At 40.7% G+C, this 18,166-nt stretch overlaps 1 protein-coding gene across 1 annotated transcript; it reads left to right on the forward strand.

Moving 5' to 3' along the window:
* The first annotated feature begins 402 nt into the window (after positions 1 to 402).
* GOLT1B (golgi transport 1B) lies at positions 403 to 12,689 on the forward strand. Its single transcript, XM_062490867.1, has 5 exons — positions 403 to 437; positions 5,676 to 5,767; positions 7,437 to 7,615; positions 10,337 to 10,418; positions 11,692 to 12,689. The coding sequence occupies exons 1-5, from the start codon at positions 413 to 415 to the stop codon at positions 11,728 to 11,730; spliced, it is 417 nt and encodes a 138-aa protein (XP_062346851.1). The 5' UTR covers positions 403 to 412; the 3' UTR covers positions 11,731 to 12,689.
* The last annotated feature ends 5,477 nt before the right edge of the window (positions 12,690 to 18,166 follow it).

Below are 18,166 nucleotides of genomic sequence, written 5' to 3' on the forward strand. Positions count from 1 at the left end.
AGCTCAGCCCTGGCTCGGGCGATAGCTCCCACAGCTGTCCCAAGGGCTAGTACCAGCCAGGCTCCCGCACTGTTTATCCTTTACCCTTAATCCCGGCCCCCTTATCCCTCATCCCTCACCGCTACCGCTCCCCGGCCCCGCTCCCACCTGCGCCGGCCCCGCCCCTTCCGCCGTCCGCCCTCAGCCACTGGCGCGCGGGGCCCGGCGCGAGCACCGCCCCTCCGCCAATCAGTGACGGCCGCGGGCCATGGGCGGGGGAACGCGCCCGCGCGGTGATACAAGGCGGCTGCTGATTGGTGGTGGGCGCGACCAATGGGCGGGCGTCTCTCGGGCGGTGGGGTGCGTGTTTCCGGATAGACGTGGCCGCCGCCGGTCTCTCTCCCGCTCGTCCTGATCCCGCTCCCGCCTCACCATGATCTCCCTGTCCGACACGCAGAGTAAGCGCTGCCGCCGCTCCCGGCGGGGAAGCGGGGAGGGGCCACCCGCTGTGGGGCTGGGGGCGTCGGGGGCCGGAGGGTCCTAGGGCGGCCGGGCTCGCCGGGCCCGCACCCTTTGTCCGCGGCGGGGCCTCTCGGCAGCGTCCGGACAGGTTCCGGCTGGGCCCCTGGAGACTGGTTGGAGTCCGCGGCCGGGTGGGAGCGAACAGGGCAGGGGGAGCCGCGGCGGTCCAGGTGCGGCGGTACCGGCAGTTGTCGGAGAGCACGGAAAGAGAGATGGGATGGAGAGCGCCAGGGCAGCGCTCGGCAGGGTCTCTCGCCCTTAGAAGACTCTGTCACCAGCGCGGCCGGCGTTTGTCGGGGGCTGCGAGTTCTCAGTTTGCTATGGTAGTGGTGTGGCGGAATCACGGAACGGATTGGGTTAGAGGGGATCTTAAAGATCATCCCATTCCAGCCCCCCGCCATCGGCAGGGACACCTCTCACTGTACCAGGCTGCTCAGCGCCCCATCTAGCCTGGCCTGGAACACTTCCAGGGATGGGACAGCCACAGCTTCTCCGGATAACCTGTTCAGTGCCTAGTTACGCTTACAGGAAAGAACTTCTGTTATCTAACCTAACCCTTCTATGGGTTTGTACCCATCGCATTTTGATAGATTACTATGAATGAATGAATGAAAGCTGAATGGTAAACAAAGTAACTCTTAGTTTCACTCTTCCTGTGGACTTCAATGGTCTGAAACCACTTAGTTATCTAAATAGCTTTACTGGGCTGTTATTGCTGGTACCACACCAAATGTCTGTAGGTGACACTGAGGGGACCTCAAGGTGAGGACAAGACACTGAAGTGGAAAAAAGTAAAAATACTTCTATGTGGCCATAGTTTTGCTTCCACTGAAGTGCTTGGAAATAGAGATCAAAGAAATCCAAGTAATGAAGTTGATAAATGTGTCCTGGCAGCCAGGAAGACCAGTGGTATCCTGGGGTGTATTGGGATATGTGGCCAACAGGTCAAGGGAGGAGATCCTGCCCCTCTACTTGGTCCTGGTGAGGCCACATCTGGAGTGCTGTGTCCGGTTCTGTGCTCCTGGGCAAGGAAAAAAAAGAGCTACTGGAGAGGGTCCTGCAGAAGGGAATAAAGATGATGAGTGGTCCAGAGCATCACTAATGAGAAAGGACTGTGAGAGCTGGGCCTCTTCATTCTGGAGAAGACTGAGAGGGGATTTCATTAATGCATGTAAGTATCTCAAATTGGTGCCAGACTTTTCCGTGGTGCCCAGCAACAGAACAAGGAACAATGGCTATGAAGTAAAACACAGAGTTTAATCTCAAAGTGAGGAAGAGCTTCTTTACACTGAAGGTGGCAGAACCCTGGAACAGCTGCCCAGGAGGGGCATGGAGTCTCCCTCTCTGGAGACATTCCAAACCCACCTGGACACATTGCCTCATCAACTGTTGAAGGTGACCCTGCCTTGGCGGGGGGGGGGGGGGGTGGACTGGGTGATCTCCACAGGATCCTGCCAGCCCTAGCAATTGTGATTGTGAGGTACCGCCTTAAGGATAACAGCTCAAGCTGCAAGGTAAAAGACAATTATAGGCCTTTGATTTAAATTACCATCTCATGTATGATGCATTTCTGGTATGGTTGCCACAGAAGGAAATGAGTCTGCCTGATAAGCACCACAGCATCAGTTATGAAGGAGGGTGTCAAAAACTTAGAAAAAAAACAAGATAAAATAGCTAAGTTTGATAGCAGGATACTGGAAATGGAGGTATTGGAGAGCCAGTTAAGGTCAAGGATTAAGACACAAGCAGCAGAGTTTAGCGGCATTCAGGGTCAATGATTTCTTAAAATATTCAGATATTGTGCTGTTGACTGGGATGAGTACTAGCCCTTGGGGTTAATTTTTAGATTTCTGATTGATTAAGCCCTTGTGGGCTTTGCTTTTCCTCATAATTTTCTGTCTGGAATATTTGTTGGGCAAAAAAAATAAAAATCTCTTCAAAAAGACTCACTGTTTCTCTTTTACTTAGTTCCCCACGTGGGATGTTCAGCTATTTCCAGTGCCAAGACTTAGTTTTGACTGTCAGAGACAAGAGTACTAAATAAAATATTCTGACATTTAGGGGTTTTAAGGTTGGGGTTTTTTTTTCAGTTTTTATGAAAATAGTTCATCAGGTATTTTAAAGTTCACTGCTGTCTGAAAAAATACAGGGTTTGCTATAGAGTCACTGGTGGAGTAGTGTGATAAATACCTGGAGAGAACCACTGTGTTGGTTGATGTTTGGAAAGTTAATTCTGTATCTGTAGTCTAGAACATAATTTTAAGTGGTACATTGAATGGTAATATACCACCAGTAATTGCAAAATTTTCAATACTGAAAAATACTGCTAGCAAAATAATAGTTATACATTGAATGTGAACTGTATTCATTTTTGTCTTCTAAAAGTCTATAGCACACAATTCCATTTTATTTTGCACTATATAATGCAGTATAAAAGACTGGGGATGTGCATTGTCTGCCCTGATCTTTCACAAGCAATGTATCTTAATTTTGAATCTTAATATCTGCAATGTTTTTTGACACAGTGCTGCAGTACTCTTGCACAACTTATAGAATTTCTGGAGAAATATTGATGAGGATTTGCTCCTTTGTATCAGGAAATCATAATAATCCAGAATAAATACCACCTGGCTAGTATGTGTTTCTGCATTTCTAGGGGTTGATATGTTGTATTTGAAAGCTCTTCTGGCACACAAGAAAACATTTAAAAATAGTTTGCTCCCTCTATAAATATTCTTGGTTTGTTATTGAAAAGATTTTATACAAGAAGCCAGCATATTTCTTTTCCTTCCTTTGGGAAGAGTAGTTAAATATAATTACAACCTCTGATATAAATCAAGTCAGTAAGACCCTTTGCTGAGATATTAGCACCAGAGGATAATAGTCCTGAACCATTCATGTCCTGGCAGTTATTTTGGGATAATGAATATTACAATGTTTGCTTGTCTTTTTTCCTTTTCCTTCCCCTAACCAGAGAATATGGGTGACTTCTGAAATGAATCAGAATCCATTGTGGCAGAAGCGATTACAAACGAGTGGTTTCGGGTGATTAGAGAAGTGTCAGAGTGGTGATTGCAGCAGCTATTGGGAGTTGGCCTCTGCCTCCTTGCCAGATCTGTACCTTGAGCTGTGTCTGTAGGAGGAGTGAATACTCACTTCCCATGACTGCATATTTATCTTGCTGGCAGCTGGTCATTCCTCTGGAGTCCTCCCTCCAAGTGTTTTCCCTCCAGAATACGGATTGTTTCTGCTCTTCTGAAGTAGAGAGTACTGGAGAAAAGGGCAGTTGCAATTGTTACATTGCCTTCAGTCAGCAGATCCGTTGGAAATACAATTTGCAATTCCGTTTTTCATTGTAAAGGAGTAGGGAGAGTGTCTGTAGTAAATGGATTGTGTTATTTAGTGGTTTTAATCGTGGGGTGTTGAACTGCTCATAGTAACAGTTTAAAGTGGCAGGCAATACTATAGAACTACAGCTCTAACAGCATGTACTCTGACGCCTTGCTGAAAGCCATGCTGTTTGAGAAGATTGGGGTGTGGAATGTTGCTGTAACAAATCTCTGAGCTGTTTTGAAATTTATTTCCAATAACTACTTGCAAGTCCTGAAACAGGCATAATTGTCCTCCTTTACTCCCAAGCTCATCAAGCAACAGCAAATTACTGACTACAGCAGCAAAGTGCAATTAAAATATATTGAGGTACATCTGGCCAACAGTAGCAGTGAGGGCTGTGATTGTGGATGTGGTTTTTTGTTTGTTTCAGGACAGGCTGTGCAAAACTACTTAGAACTTCAGTATACACATATTGGGCACATACTGGGCTGCCAGCCTGTCTATAGTATTAGAGCTGGTTTTGTTAAGCTGTTTTTGTGTCCTGTAGGTTTCTAATTGTGTGGTCATAGGGAAAGCAGTAATAAATGCATGTGTTTGCAGCCCTGTTGTTGCTGTCCCTGGCTTTTCTCTCCCAGTCTGTGTGAGAGACAAAGGAAGGCTTTAGTGACTTAAAATTTAAAGCAGGATGTAGTTCTAAGAGCAGTCCTCAAGGTACTTTTGAGGCTATTGGTAGTTTTAATAACAGCTTGACATTTCTAGCTCAGTTTTTCATACAGACTTTCCATCCTGCTCTTGGCTTCCCAGTATTTCTTGAGTATCCTTTGCAGAACTCAAAGATTATAGAACTGCTTAGACTGAAAAAAAAAAAAAAAAAAAGTTTAAGAGCATTGAGTCCAACTGTTAACCCAGCATTGCCCAGTTGATAATATAAGCAAATATAGTAAGTACAAAAGGTATTTTTAAAAAGTCTGCAAATTAAGATCATAAAATGAAAGTTTTCATAAAATTAAACCACTGTGCAACACTAGCAGCCTAGAGATATTGAATCTGCGTGTAATGTAGATCTACAATTTAATAAATAAAATTTAAATATGAAGCATGAAAATTATAATTGAACATTAATATCTCAATATTTAATATCTGCTGGTTTTGTGAAAACTGGCAATTGTTTGGAGACCCAGGCTAGTGTTTGATAGCTGTCAGCACATGTGTAACTTGGAAAATTTCTGCAGGATTCATCCAAGTTGTGGTCCATCTGGAAATTGAGGGGAGTGGAACTGCTATGCAAGGTCATGGGAGATGCATGGAGAGGACCAGGGTACTTACATTACTATGGTAAAGGTAATGGGATAAGATCTGCAAATCCCAGAGTATTCAGAGTTGAAAGAGAAGGATCACAAGGATCCACAAGGAGGATCCACTCTTCAGTGAATGACCTATATGGGAATAAAACACAACCTTGGTGTTATTTGTACCATGTTCTGACCAACTGGTCTAATCTGGAAAACAGAGTTTCATTATCTCTTTACTAAGCAATCCTTTTCTTCATACTAGCAGAAAAGGGACGTATGTCTTTGCTGTATGACTATATGCATGATTGCTTTTGGTTTCATTCAATTTCAGTGTCTAGTTCCAAATATGAACTTTTTTGATAAGCAGTTTCCAAAGATATATCTGTTGAAGTAATTGATGTCTACAAGATTTATTATATTTGTACACTCCGGGAAGTTTCTAAAATTAAAGTGTCTTTGGATTGGATATTCTCATTTTTCCCCCAGTTTTTATCCATAACTTTTTTGGTACCATATTTTGTTACATGCCTAAATTTGCTTATTTTTCAGAGATTGGAATGGGACTGACAGGCTTTGGAGTGTTTTTCCTCTTCTTTGGAATGATACTCTTCTTTGATAAAGCTCTTTTGGCTATTGGAAATGTAAGTATCTTTTCTGCACTGGTTAGAATCAAGAATGCAATCTATTAAAGATAAACTAAAAATAGAACAGTATGTTATCAGTTTGAAGCTGGCATGACCAAGATTACTGTGGTGATTTGGTATATAGGAGGAGCTGTGCTCAGTGGTAGGAATGAACAATTTTTCCTGGTTGAGTTAGAACAGTTTGTACTGAGGTGAATATCACCTTGGGTCAGGCCTGTGGGATGATGGTAGACAAGAAGCAGCTTGTTCCACAGATATTGTGCTGGTGCAAATGTGATTTTTTTGTGATCCTCTAAGATAGCTGTAAATTTAAGTATCTATTTGGATAAGAATCATGAAGTACATGCTAACAAAGGCAGCTGTGCAGTGCTGTATGAGGAAAGAAAGAAGTATGAATTGCTGACACCTCTGGCTTTAGAGGTGAGAGAGAGATTCAGTATATTCAGTTTTTACCAAATTGAACTTGTTGCTCGAAGTAGCACCGAAAATAAATCCTTGTTCTGGTACACAAAATTTTCAATCCAAATACAAAATGACAGGGTGTTTTCTGCATGTCATAGTCTCTGTGCCTCTGCTGTTCTCAGCTTTGCCAGCCAAAAGTACAGCCTGGCTGGTAGAGGTTCACCCCTTTTGCTGATGCCTAAAAGTTTGCAGCCAAACAGATCAGTTTCCTTCCCAAATATTGAGATTGCCTGAAGGGAAATACAAAATTGTGTATCTGAATTTGGATGCATTAGTTGAAGCATTGTTAGGAGCCATCAAATCAAGTGTGCAGTGGAAGAGTGAAAAGTGAAATCACTCTTATTTTTTCTTTTCATAGTGCAAGGTGGAAATACGACATCCTGTTTAGGGAAAATGAAAATGTAGGTAGGAAGAGACAATGACAAGGCTATGTGGTAACCAAAGATAATGCAAGAAAAGGTACTCTATCCTTGCAGAGAGTTGTGTTTATGAAAAAAAAATTATCAGAAAGGGCAGGAGGTTCTAAGGAAGTGATTTATTAAATACCATACAAAACTTAAATGAAACAATCTTGAATAAAATCTGAGATTATATTGCTTTCTGAGCAAAAATGTTGATTAAATGATTCACAGTCCTGTTGCTCCAGGACACCAGAAATAGTTTGAACTATTTGGGACTAGTATGATAGTGTTCAGTTTTAATGAAACAAATAAATAAACAGTAAAAAGGCTCTGCACAGTAAAAAACAACTGTTCAGCTTTTTCCTTCTCTGCCTTTGCATGATGAGTAGATCAGTAGAAGCTGTTGAAGATGTCAGTAGCACAGAACAGAGGTACTTTTATGTGTATTCTTAGATTTTAGGAGCCTTTGTTGTCAGTAGTACAAAGCTTCAGCACCACTTGTGGTAATGTATGGACGTGACAGGGCAGATAGAACTGTTGTCAGCAGGTCTTTTGTCTTGTATTTGGCAGAGACCACAAAGGGTGGACTCCACTTTCAAGCAGCTGAGAGCTACAGGTGCTTTAAGAGAAAATCAATAGTAAATTCATTCTCAGCAATTGTTTTTTGGTATTCGAATAAGTTGTGCAAGAAAAACAGTCTGAATTCATTTTATATATATATATATATGTATATATGTTTACATCCTGTCCTTGGGAATATAATTTGTTTTTTTCTTTCTTTGGTTTGTTTTTGTTTTTTCTAGGTTTTATTTGTGGCTGGCTTGTCTTTTGTTATTGGTTTAGAAAGAACATTTAGATTCTTCTTTCAAAAACACAAAATGAAAGCAACAGGATTCTTCCTGGGTGGTGTGCTCATAGTTCTCATTGGTTGGCCTTTAATAGGAATGATCCTTGAAATTTATGGGTTCTTCCTATTGTTCAGGTAAGTCTTGTTTGAAAACAACTTTTGTGTGAGTTTATCTAGGAATAAATGTATTTGTGTACTGTTTCTGCATTAGAGTTGACAAAGCAGCATCCTTTAAATGCTCCTTTTGGATAGATTTTATATGAAATTGTTTATTTACAAGTTGGTAAGTATTTTTCCAATACTCAAATCTGCTAATGCTTTTGAGGCATTTATCAAAATGACTTTGATAATGTTGATGTCTAACCAAAGAACTGTAAAACTTCAAAATATGTGGAAACACAAATTGTTAGCAGTATGAAGTTTAAATATCTCCTCATGGAAAAAGGATCTTTGGTACTTTTTTTTTTGGTGGGGATTTTGTTCTTTTCTTTAACAAATGGGGCAAAATATTTAGCTACTATCATCCTAGGTTTGTAACCTTACCATTTCATCACTATGTGAGCCCAGGGAAAAGATGTTTTCTGTCATATTTCATTGCAATTGTGCTTTAGAGTCAGAACTGCTTGTTTGACTGAGTTAAGGAAAAATGGAAATTATATATTTTTTTAACAGCAATCTTGAAACATGTTAAAACTTTCACAATATGTCATTTTAAGTTCTTCAAAAATGCAACTGTAATAGTAAAAGAATTTGACTTATTACAACCTGCAAAGATATCTATATTTTTATTTTTAATTCCATGGTTGAAGTTTTATGCTTCCCTAAAGAAGAAAGCAAAAAATATACAAAAAGTAGAAATGGAGGCTTCTGGTTGTTCTTGGACTTCTGTCTAGATACAGACTCTTTCACTAATGGTTATTGATCAAGTTTCAGAGCCTGAAGTGTTCAGTGAATGGCTAAATAATACTGTTCCTGTTAATTACAATGAAATCATTGTTTCCATGAAGCTCTTTTTGTACTCAGTAAAATTGTATGTTAATCTGGTATTTAGTTCAGATAAAATGTTTACTTTTAAAAACAAATCTGAACTTGGCTCCTACTGGAGACAGTGAAACTTCAGAAATGAATTTTGTGGGTTTAATGTATTTCTTATTGTTCTGCTCTGTGTTACTCTGAATTCTGTCACTGCAAGAGCTTTGATAATCACAGTATTTCACTGAATACATTGTCACTTCTTGCACAGGGCTTAGTTTAATCAGACAGTATAAAGCAAGTCGAATGTGTTTCCAACAAAACACCCTCCTTTTAAAAGATCTCAGAAGAGTTATAAGATAGTATGTCTAAGCAAGTATGGTTATGGATTATTTAGTGGTGCTTGCAAAGTAAAATAATGTTGAGAGATTTATAAAAGATCAGTAGTTATCTCTAGGACTATCCTCTAGCCTGAGGGGAATCAACAAGGGGTGGATAATTCCAGGTGTGAATGTTTATCTGATCTGTTTTAATTTAAAGCATCTGGAGACCAGTGGTTTGAATTGGATTATCTTAGATGTCTTTTCCAACCTTGATGATTCCTTGATACTGTGACCGTCTTTTCCAGTGCTTATTTGTTGATAGAATGTAAATACCTTGCTACAAGGTTGGCTAGTGACTACTTCAAGCAAAGCTTTTTGTTTTGCTTCAGTCTTGTTCAGTTCAACCACCATTGTGCTGTCAGCAGCTTGCTCCTTTCTGATGAAGTTACAAATGAAGTCTTTCCTCAAACATCATTTTATACTGTTCCTCAGGATCCTGCTGCTTGGTTGCATAGCAGAAAACTGCCCTAGCTGTCATGGGACAGTTGTTGTAATCTAGGGTGCTTTTGGACCCTTGTTCAGATTGTTAGCATTGCAGACTTGTGGTTTACAATATTATCCCTAGTGTACTGATGATTCTTTATTCTTGGACACAGCAGTTGTTTTAATCTGTTACAAGTGGTTTGTGTGCCCTGCCTCACAATTTACTGGGCCACTGAAATGATCCGGTCTTTAAAAAAAAAAAAAAAAATCCAACTTCCCCCCCCTTCTTCTTCTGGATATTACCCAGTAAATAGTTGTTAGCAGTGTGGTGAAGAGGATGATGACTTGTGAAACTTCACTGTGGCTGAGGCCTCATTGCACACTAATCCTTATTCCACCAGGGAATGCTCAACACGAGATCGCTGGGAATGCCACCAGCTGCCTGCAAACAGCTGAGATACTGTCACATAAAATTTGTTTTTCTGCTGCAGAGGTTAAGTGGACAGTGCAGTACACCATAGCAGCTATGCCATGCAACATCCCCGGGATCATGATTCAAACCACTGACTTAAATTTGGGAAATAAATTAATATACAACTCTGTCATGCATTATTTTCTTTAGTTAGTGTGAAGAGTACCATACATGGTTTTAATTATTCAAAACTAACTTCAGTTGTTTTAACATTGGGTCTTGAATTTATTTTCTATAACATAAAGAGGAATTATGTCAAAGTATAAAGTATATTATGTCAAAGTATAATTAGTATATGCTAATTTTAGAAAACACTTTTGCTGACTAAGTTGGGTATTCTTGCTTGAGTTATTTTTTGATGAGCTGAGAGTTGCTAGCTATGAAGAAAATTAAATTATTTAAAAGTACACCATTTCTTTCCTGGTTTTCTCCTTTCTCTGATGAATGTGTATTGATATATTTGGTAAACAAGTGTGCTGCTAACAAGCTGCAAGATTTTATGTAATCTTGGTTTAAAAATTGCCTGTTATTTTTTTTCATGTTATAGCTATATGAGAAAAGCTTAATTATAAAAGCTCATACAATCTTCCAATGTCTTACCTAAAGGGGCTTCTTTCCTGTGGTGGTTGGCTTTATTAGAAGAGTTCCAGTTCTTGGATATCTCTTGAATTTACCTGGTATAAGCTCGGTAAGTTTGGTACTTCATGGAACAACTGAAGCATGTTCTGGTTTTTATTCCACTGATACAGCACTTGCAGAAATGCATAAACAATAAAGCAAATATAGCTTTGAAGCAATGACTTCAAATGCATTCCTGTACCGTTCTTGCACCATACACCTCGCATTAATTCCTAGGGAGAGACTTCTAGGTGTGAAAGGAACAAAGGGACATGTTTGCAGAAACTGCTCCTGCTTATGGGTAGTGAAGTGGGAAGAGCCCTGCATTGTGACTGGGAATGCTGGGGTTCTTCCTGCTTCACTGCTGGCCCTGGGTGACCACATAGGTGGATCTTGCCACTGCCCTGGGCCTCTTCTCCTGTCTGTGCAATGAGGAGGACACCGTTCATGGTGCAGTATTTGGATGAACTGAGGAAGAGTGGCCTGTAAAATCAAACAGTGGAGTTCAGTATTAAGTTGCAACTTGTATGGTGAGCCCAGAAATGCTCAGGATGGACAGTCATTCATCAGATATATTTATTAAGGTCCACTGCACCAGGCTACATCTTTTTATTACGAAGATTTGTATATTTTTTTAAATTGAGTTTTCCATTTTTTAAACTAAATGACTAGTAATACAAGTTACCAATACTAAATTACTTTGTAATACAAGTTTTGAAAGCAACAGTTTTAATAGCTACTACTGAAATTTAATAATGGGAATAATTTGGATGCATACAGGCTGTTTTTTAAAAATGAGTGTTCCAAATCGTAAGTTCCAGTCTCACAGGCCAAGTTGTGGCTCATAATTCATGATCAATTGAATGTTTAATTTGTCAATTGATCTTAATGATATTTATTTTGATCACAACAGGGTTAAATCTTGTTTTTAAAGATAATTGTTAATGTTTTATTCAAAGCCTACGTAGGCTCAGAAGAGAATCCACAGTAATGGTCAGTTGAAATATCTTCCTTGGTCTACTAATGCATGTGTGGCTGAGACTGTATTGTTTTGTTTTAACCATTAAGCTGGCAGTGTTATCTGCATTCTTCTATTTCCTTTCTCATTCTGTTGCATCTTCATGTTGCACTGTTAATGTCTATATGAGAAAAACATGTTATGCAGAAACGCAATTGCAAGAATTTTGGTTTTCACAAACCTAAACCATGAGACCTTGGTGAGTACTACTTGAATCTCATTTCCAGTCGCATACTAACTGTGCAAGTAGCAAGCAGTATTTGAGAGTAGCTTCAGTGTACTTAAATGTCATCAACTCAAAACCTTTTTCTCTCCTTTTCCACAGCTTGTAGATAAAGTTGGAGAGAGCAACAACATGGTATAATGACGAGAGGGTGGAAGACTGATCTAAACTTTTACTGTATTATTTATAAAATCCCTTTGAAGAATACTCAGCACAAAGATTAAGTTGTGTACAAAGGAAAAAGCTTGTTACATTCTTTTCATAACAGTGTAATTTAAAATGTATAGTCAACAATATACATTAGAAAAGAAGCTCAGAAAGTATGCTTCTAGGAAAGTAACTCCAGAGTTTGGGAAGTAAACTGAAGAGGGGAAAGTCATGGAATAACCCATGTTGCAACTGTTCAAGACTGTTTTTGTTGGTTTTGGAAAACATGCTAGAGGCAATGAACACTTGTGGAATTAACGGTGCCTGTTCTTTACCTCCTTATTTTGAAGGTGCAATCGAGCAAACAGGCCTACATTTTTAAGGGTGACCCAAATTTACCCAGCTCTCTGCTTGCTATCCTCAGAGTGCAAAAAATCAAACAGGAAACTTCTTGTGTAACAAGAGATGCATCTTTGCATGAAGGTTAAGATGACTATTCATCTATGAGTGTATTATGACAATAAAAAGGAAACCCTACACAGTTATGTTGTATAAATTTTTGTAAATATGTGGCTGAAATACGGCATTGTTATCTTAATGTTTCAAAGCCAAATGTTAGTTGATTGTATTTGCCTTCCGTTTCGGAATATGCAAAAGGTCAATCTTCAATAACTTTGGTCATAAATGTTGGTTCTGAACACGTAGAGCTCAGTGGAGAACTCTGGAAGCTGACTTGCACTCCTTGCAGGTTATTCTTGAGCCATGTTACATGTGCATCCTGATGAGAATGTAGTCCCTTGTCACTAACATGAAAACTTAGTGAAATACGCTTAGTTCACAAAAAAGCTGTGTTAGGTTGAGGTGCTGATGTGAACCCTGTGACATGTAACTTACCAGAATCTGGAGCTTTGTTTTTAAACAAAGTTTTAAACTAAGCTTTCTTTGTTTACTTTGGAACTACAAATTGACTTTTATTTTTTACGGTAATAAAATGGAAATTTAAAGTTCTGTGTTTGCGAGTCTCTGGGGAGAAAGCAGAGTGACTGGGGCTGACTAAAGATCAAGTGCCAATCTCCATGTGTTTGTAACTTGTTACTGGGTTATTTGGTTATCTTCAAACAACTCTTGGTTACAGCAAGGGCTTTGTTGTTACAGAGGATTCTTGGCTAACCTGGAATAAATGTCCCCTCCTAATGCACAGGTGACATTTCTGCTTCTGTGGGAATGTTAAACATTGTGTGCTTTTGATAGTCTTACAGTGTCCTCACCTAACAAACTGTGCTAGTTCAGTGAATTGTGTTTGTGCAGGTGGGGGGGTTTCTGTTGTGTTTCATTTTCTTTTCCCTTTCATGTAATCCTGCAACCATTAGCCAATGTAGTATTAAAAGTAGCTATGTAACCTAAAGGTCTAGTGACTGGGGGTGTTTTGGTTTTTGGCTTTTTTTAATTTATTATGTAGTTGGAATTGGAATTTTCCAAAGTAAGTTTTAAGTTAAAAAAAAAATCCTCATACCCCAACCCTTTTGAAAGTTGCTCTGAAGTTTATTTGTATAAAATATGGATTTTTTCATTGCAACTGTATAAATAGCCACAATCTACTATTATCAATATTTAATTTGCTTCCTTCTAAAACAGGCACAAAATGATTCAGAAAGAAACCCAAACAAACCTGTTATTTTACAGTTACTAACATCTGAAAAATCAGCGGGTTTGTTTTATAAATGACCAAAAATGGCTATATTTGTTTGATGGCATGTGCATTATAGTTTAGGGACAGGAATAAATATAACTTGTGGGCTCTACCTCAAGAGATAAACCATTTTGGATAACCTAATTTTAACTGCTCCTGTAGCTCTGTTGTGTGTTACAATGACTAAAGAATAACACTACAGCAGCTTAGCCAACTCGTCCTGTTTGCTTTGGTAGGGCACTAGTCTGTGCAGTGGGAACCAAGTGCTGTCTAAAGCAGACTGTGTTCATCATTTACCTTAGAAATCAACTACCTGAAGGTTTTTGTTCTGTCTTGAAAAATAATGTGATGGAGAAGGTGGACCGCACCACATGACTGTGGATCTCTGGCTGCAGCAGCTTGGTAAGCTGAAGTACCTTCATCAAGAAAGCTGATGATGTCTTTTGGAGGTGGTTAATGTGCTGCTGTTGATGATCTTTTGCCTCTCTCAGAAGCTGGGGTGTAGACAGGCCATCTCATTTAGATTTAGTTCATTGTTTTAAATAAAATTTTTTTTGTCACATGTGAACTGTTGTGAAAAGCATTTGAGGGAACAGAATTGTATGTTGAATTTATCATAGTCTATCCCTCAAGGTAACATTGTCTTTGAAACGGTTTTGCCAAGATAAATGTGGGTGGCAGCAAAAGTCAAAACAACTTAGCCTTAAAGTGTTTCTGTCCTTGTAAAAATATCTCTAACAGAAACATTCTTGGAATGTTTCCCCTTTTAAATGTAATTTATAATTGATGCTTTAAAACTCATAAGGATGAATCTTATTCTGAGCAAATGAATACTGTAAATATCCTTGTCATACCAAGAATAAATGGGTACCTTTTTCTATAATTTGTGTTTGTGTCTTCATGTGCACATTTTAAGAAAGTCTGTTGAAAAGTTTTCCTTTCCAGAGGGTCAGTAGTACAAGCTGTTACTGCTTGACTGTCTTACCCTGCTGTGACTTTTACAATAAAGAAAACGGGCTTGGATTAATCTTAAATGGAAAGGTTTCCTCCTTTTTTACAACAAACCTTCTACATAATTATCCCCCTAGTTTTTCAAGTTCCAGTTTCAGATGCAGCACAAAAAAAAATATGAAAATTCATTTAAATGGGAAACTACCTCTCTTTTTTTTTTTTTTTTTTTTTTTAATTTCCTGAGGAAATAACTGAAACTTCAGGAGAAAAAGAGCATGTGTCTAGGTCTTGGAGCAGGCTTTTAGTCTAGTTCAAGGATATGACCATGAGTTCTTTGTATCCTAGAAAGTGCTCTGATAAGCAGGTTTACCATTCCGTAGTGCTCTGCAACCTTGTGGCTCATTGTTGAGGATTTTCACAGACCCAGGAGAGCAGCAAAGCAAAGCTTTTAACTGGTTGAGATGTGTTGGTGCTATGTACCAGTTAGTACCCTAAAAATTTAATTTGACCAAAGTTGCATATGTAGTAATGATTCCAAAGAACGGGCACTTCCTAATTTGAAAGAAAAAGAACTCCACAGCAATATCTGGTTACATTTGTTAAACTAGAAGAGGTATAATTTTTAATCTGTACATCATGGCCAGTTACTTTCAGTGGCTAGTTGCCATTCATTAACCAGGAATACTTTGGCTTTGTTGCTGCTCACAATGTGGTACCATATGCAGTTTAGAGTCTATCAAAAGCAGTGTAAAGAAAGGAATCTTGTGTCTGTGGCAGGTGTCAAAATTAAGATTTTATGGGATTACTTTAAAATGATTAATCACAGGTTTCAAGGCACAGACTCATCCACTTGTTGCCTTTCTGGATCACTGATTATCAGGCTGGAGAGTAGAGTCCATATCCCTAAACCAAATGTCCATCTCCCAGCTGTCTCTTCAGAGGTCACTGGTAGCCCTTGGACTCCTGTCTCTGCTTCTCTGGCTGCCACATCCTGGCTTGCTTTGGCTGTTCTACCCTTCAGACTGTCAGTACCAGCTTGTGACATCACTGGCATGTCATTACCAGACTGATTTACCAGCAGAATTTGGCCCCTGTGGCCCATTTGTTCTGTTCTGCCCCTCCAGTATTGATCTTGGCACATCAAAGCATCTCTTAGAAGACTTGGATCTCATACTCAGCACAACACAGAGATTCTGCAGCTACTGTAATCTCTCACCAAGCCTAATCCACCACAATTATATGCTAAAGCATCCTTCTCAAACGTACGACAATTTACAGAAAAATGACATGGCTACTGTAGGGTAGTTTGGTGTGGAATTCATTATCTCAGATTAAGTATTATGACTGATAACCTGGGATATGGAGCAATATCTATTTATAGGAGTGCATTTATGTATTGGTTACCAGCCATTAATGGTAGTTTAATTAACAGTTTACCTGCTGAGGTGGTGCATGCCCAGAGATACACTTGCCAAAAAGCATCTGTGCTTTCTAGCAGACACCATTTTCCACGGAGTACTTTTCTAGGGAATGTGGTGGATCTCCTATAGGAATTTATAAGTTTGGGGTATCCTACTGCTCACAGAAGCATTGGATTCATAGCTGAGCACCACAGGACATGGTGGTCCCGCAGTCAGGGGTCTCCGCACGGCCAGGGGTCCCCCCGCGGCCACCAGGAGGAGCCACGAGGAAGCAAAATTCCCGGGATCAGGGATGGCAGGAGGGGCCCCGGGGGCTGGGGGGTCACCGGCTCCATGGGAGCACCAGCACGGAGCCCGTGTCCCTGCAAAACCCGGGCGGGAGGTCAAGTGGTGGATGTCTTGTGCCCGAGGGCAAAGCGTACCTTTTATCATCTTCTTTTCAATCAGTCCCAGCGCACGCCAACAGCTCCCGGTCCTGTTGCTGGTAAAGTGGGACCTGGAAAACAGCTTGAAATTTCCTGACTGGCTTTTTTATGCACTTCTTTCTGAAGTCTTTTCAGGCTTGATTGAATTTAGACTGGGGAACCGCAGTGTAGCTTTAGAGCACAAAGAGGATGTTGAGCTTTTTTTAGAGTGCTGTCAGAGCCGAAATGCTGAGCGTCAGCCCCTCTCTGGGCTGGCAGGGTTTGGAGCAGCCGGGTTGTACTTGGGAAGTTGGGAAAGCAGGCTTTCCACTTTGGCACAGCCCAGCTGCCTCACTGCCTCCTTTTCTCCAGGCACTCCAAAGCTATTTCAGTAACATCAGAGAAATCAAGATTTCACATGGATTCCTACAATTTAATTCTACTACTTTGAAATAAAAGGCTTTTTTTGGACCCAAATGTTTTATACCACCAAACCTACACAGCCACTAGGTCAGTCTTTAAATATTGATTTTCTTTTTATAATGAAACCAAGCAGTTCTGCATTGAATCCTCCAGATTCTCCAGCTGAGTGGCCTTTATCATTAACTGTCAAACTTCGTGATCCTAACAAGGTTAACAAAGCTGGTGAAGGGTCTGAAGTGCAAGTCCTGTGAGGGACATGGAGGTGTTAAGCCTGGAGTAAAGGAGGCTTGGGGGGACTTTATCACTCTCTGCAAGTCCCCGATAGGAAGGTGTAGCCAGATGGGGATCAGGCTCCACTGCCAGGCAACCAGCAATAATAGGACAAGAGGAAATGGCCTCAAGCCCCACCAGAGCACGGTTAGGTTCAACATTAGACAGAATTTCTTCACAGAAAGATTGTCTAGGCATTAGAATGGGCTACCAAGGAAATTGGTAGAGTCACCATCCCTGGAGATATATAAAACAAGTGTGGATGTGCCACTCGGACACAGTTTAGTGGTGGGCTTGGAAGTATTGAGTAGCGGTTGGACTCAATGATCTTAAAGGTCCTTTCCCACCTAAATAGATCTATAGTTCTATGAACTCAAGTGGAGATTTATCCTCCACTTGTTTCTTCCCCCCCTCAACTACACAAAACATTGAGTGTTTCCTCACTCCCACTTTTCTAACAGTCTTTAAGGAAGGCTGAGTGGGGGATAGAGAAACAACTTTGGCAGCAACACTGGATGGGGAAAATGGGCTAGCAAGGAATCCTGGTGCCCCATTTAAGAGGTGAATGAGGGGGTTGATTTTGATGAGCGCTCAGGAGCCGCATGAGCCAGGTGCTGAAGGCTCAAACAGGAGCTAGCTGGGGTAGGCTAGGCCCCTGCTGCCCATGCTACGCCTCCTCCACTCCTGGCTCTGGACTACCTAAACTCCTTTAAAAGCCTCTTGAAGGCTCTGCCCTGATGAGGATGTGACCTGAAGGAAGCCTGTCCCGTTCCAACCAGGCTGGGGCTGGCAGCACTGGGGTGAGGCAGGTGCGGCAACGCAGAACCTTCTGGAAGAAATGCTGAAAACAACCTCTGTTCTTGGTCAGCTCCCCTGAGCAGCGCGATGTTTTTCTTTCCTCTCCGGGCAGAAATAAGTGACACATTCACAAAGTGCTTGTTTAGGAGGAATGTGTAAAATGCTGTTTCCCTCAGAGGTTGGGAACGAAAGGGGGGGAGATGTGTTTATTTGGTTCCAATTACTCTCACGCATGCAGGCCTTTTCCTTTCAGCCTTTTTCTCAGCATTTCCCTGGTTGTCAGATGTTGTGTGGCTGCTTTCCCTTTTATCTGCTCTCCTGACTGTTGGTTTTTAATGTTTCTTTCTGTGAGGGTAATTGTGCAGCCCGTGCTCTTTGCGGGGGTGCCAGCTGAGGGGCTTTCCTACTCCCGGGCTTTTTATCTGGGATTTTACACCCAGATCACTCTGCTAATAGGTTTTACAGCGGAGCCC

The sequence above is a fragment of the Cinclus cinclus genome, chromosome 4 (genome assembly GCF_963662255.1).
Source record: "Cinclus cinclus chromosome 4, bCinCin1.1, whole genome shotgun sequence".
NCBI lineage: Eukaryota > Metazoa > Chordata > Aves > Passeriformes > Cinclidae > Cinclus > Cinclus cinclus.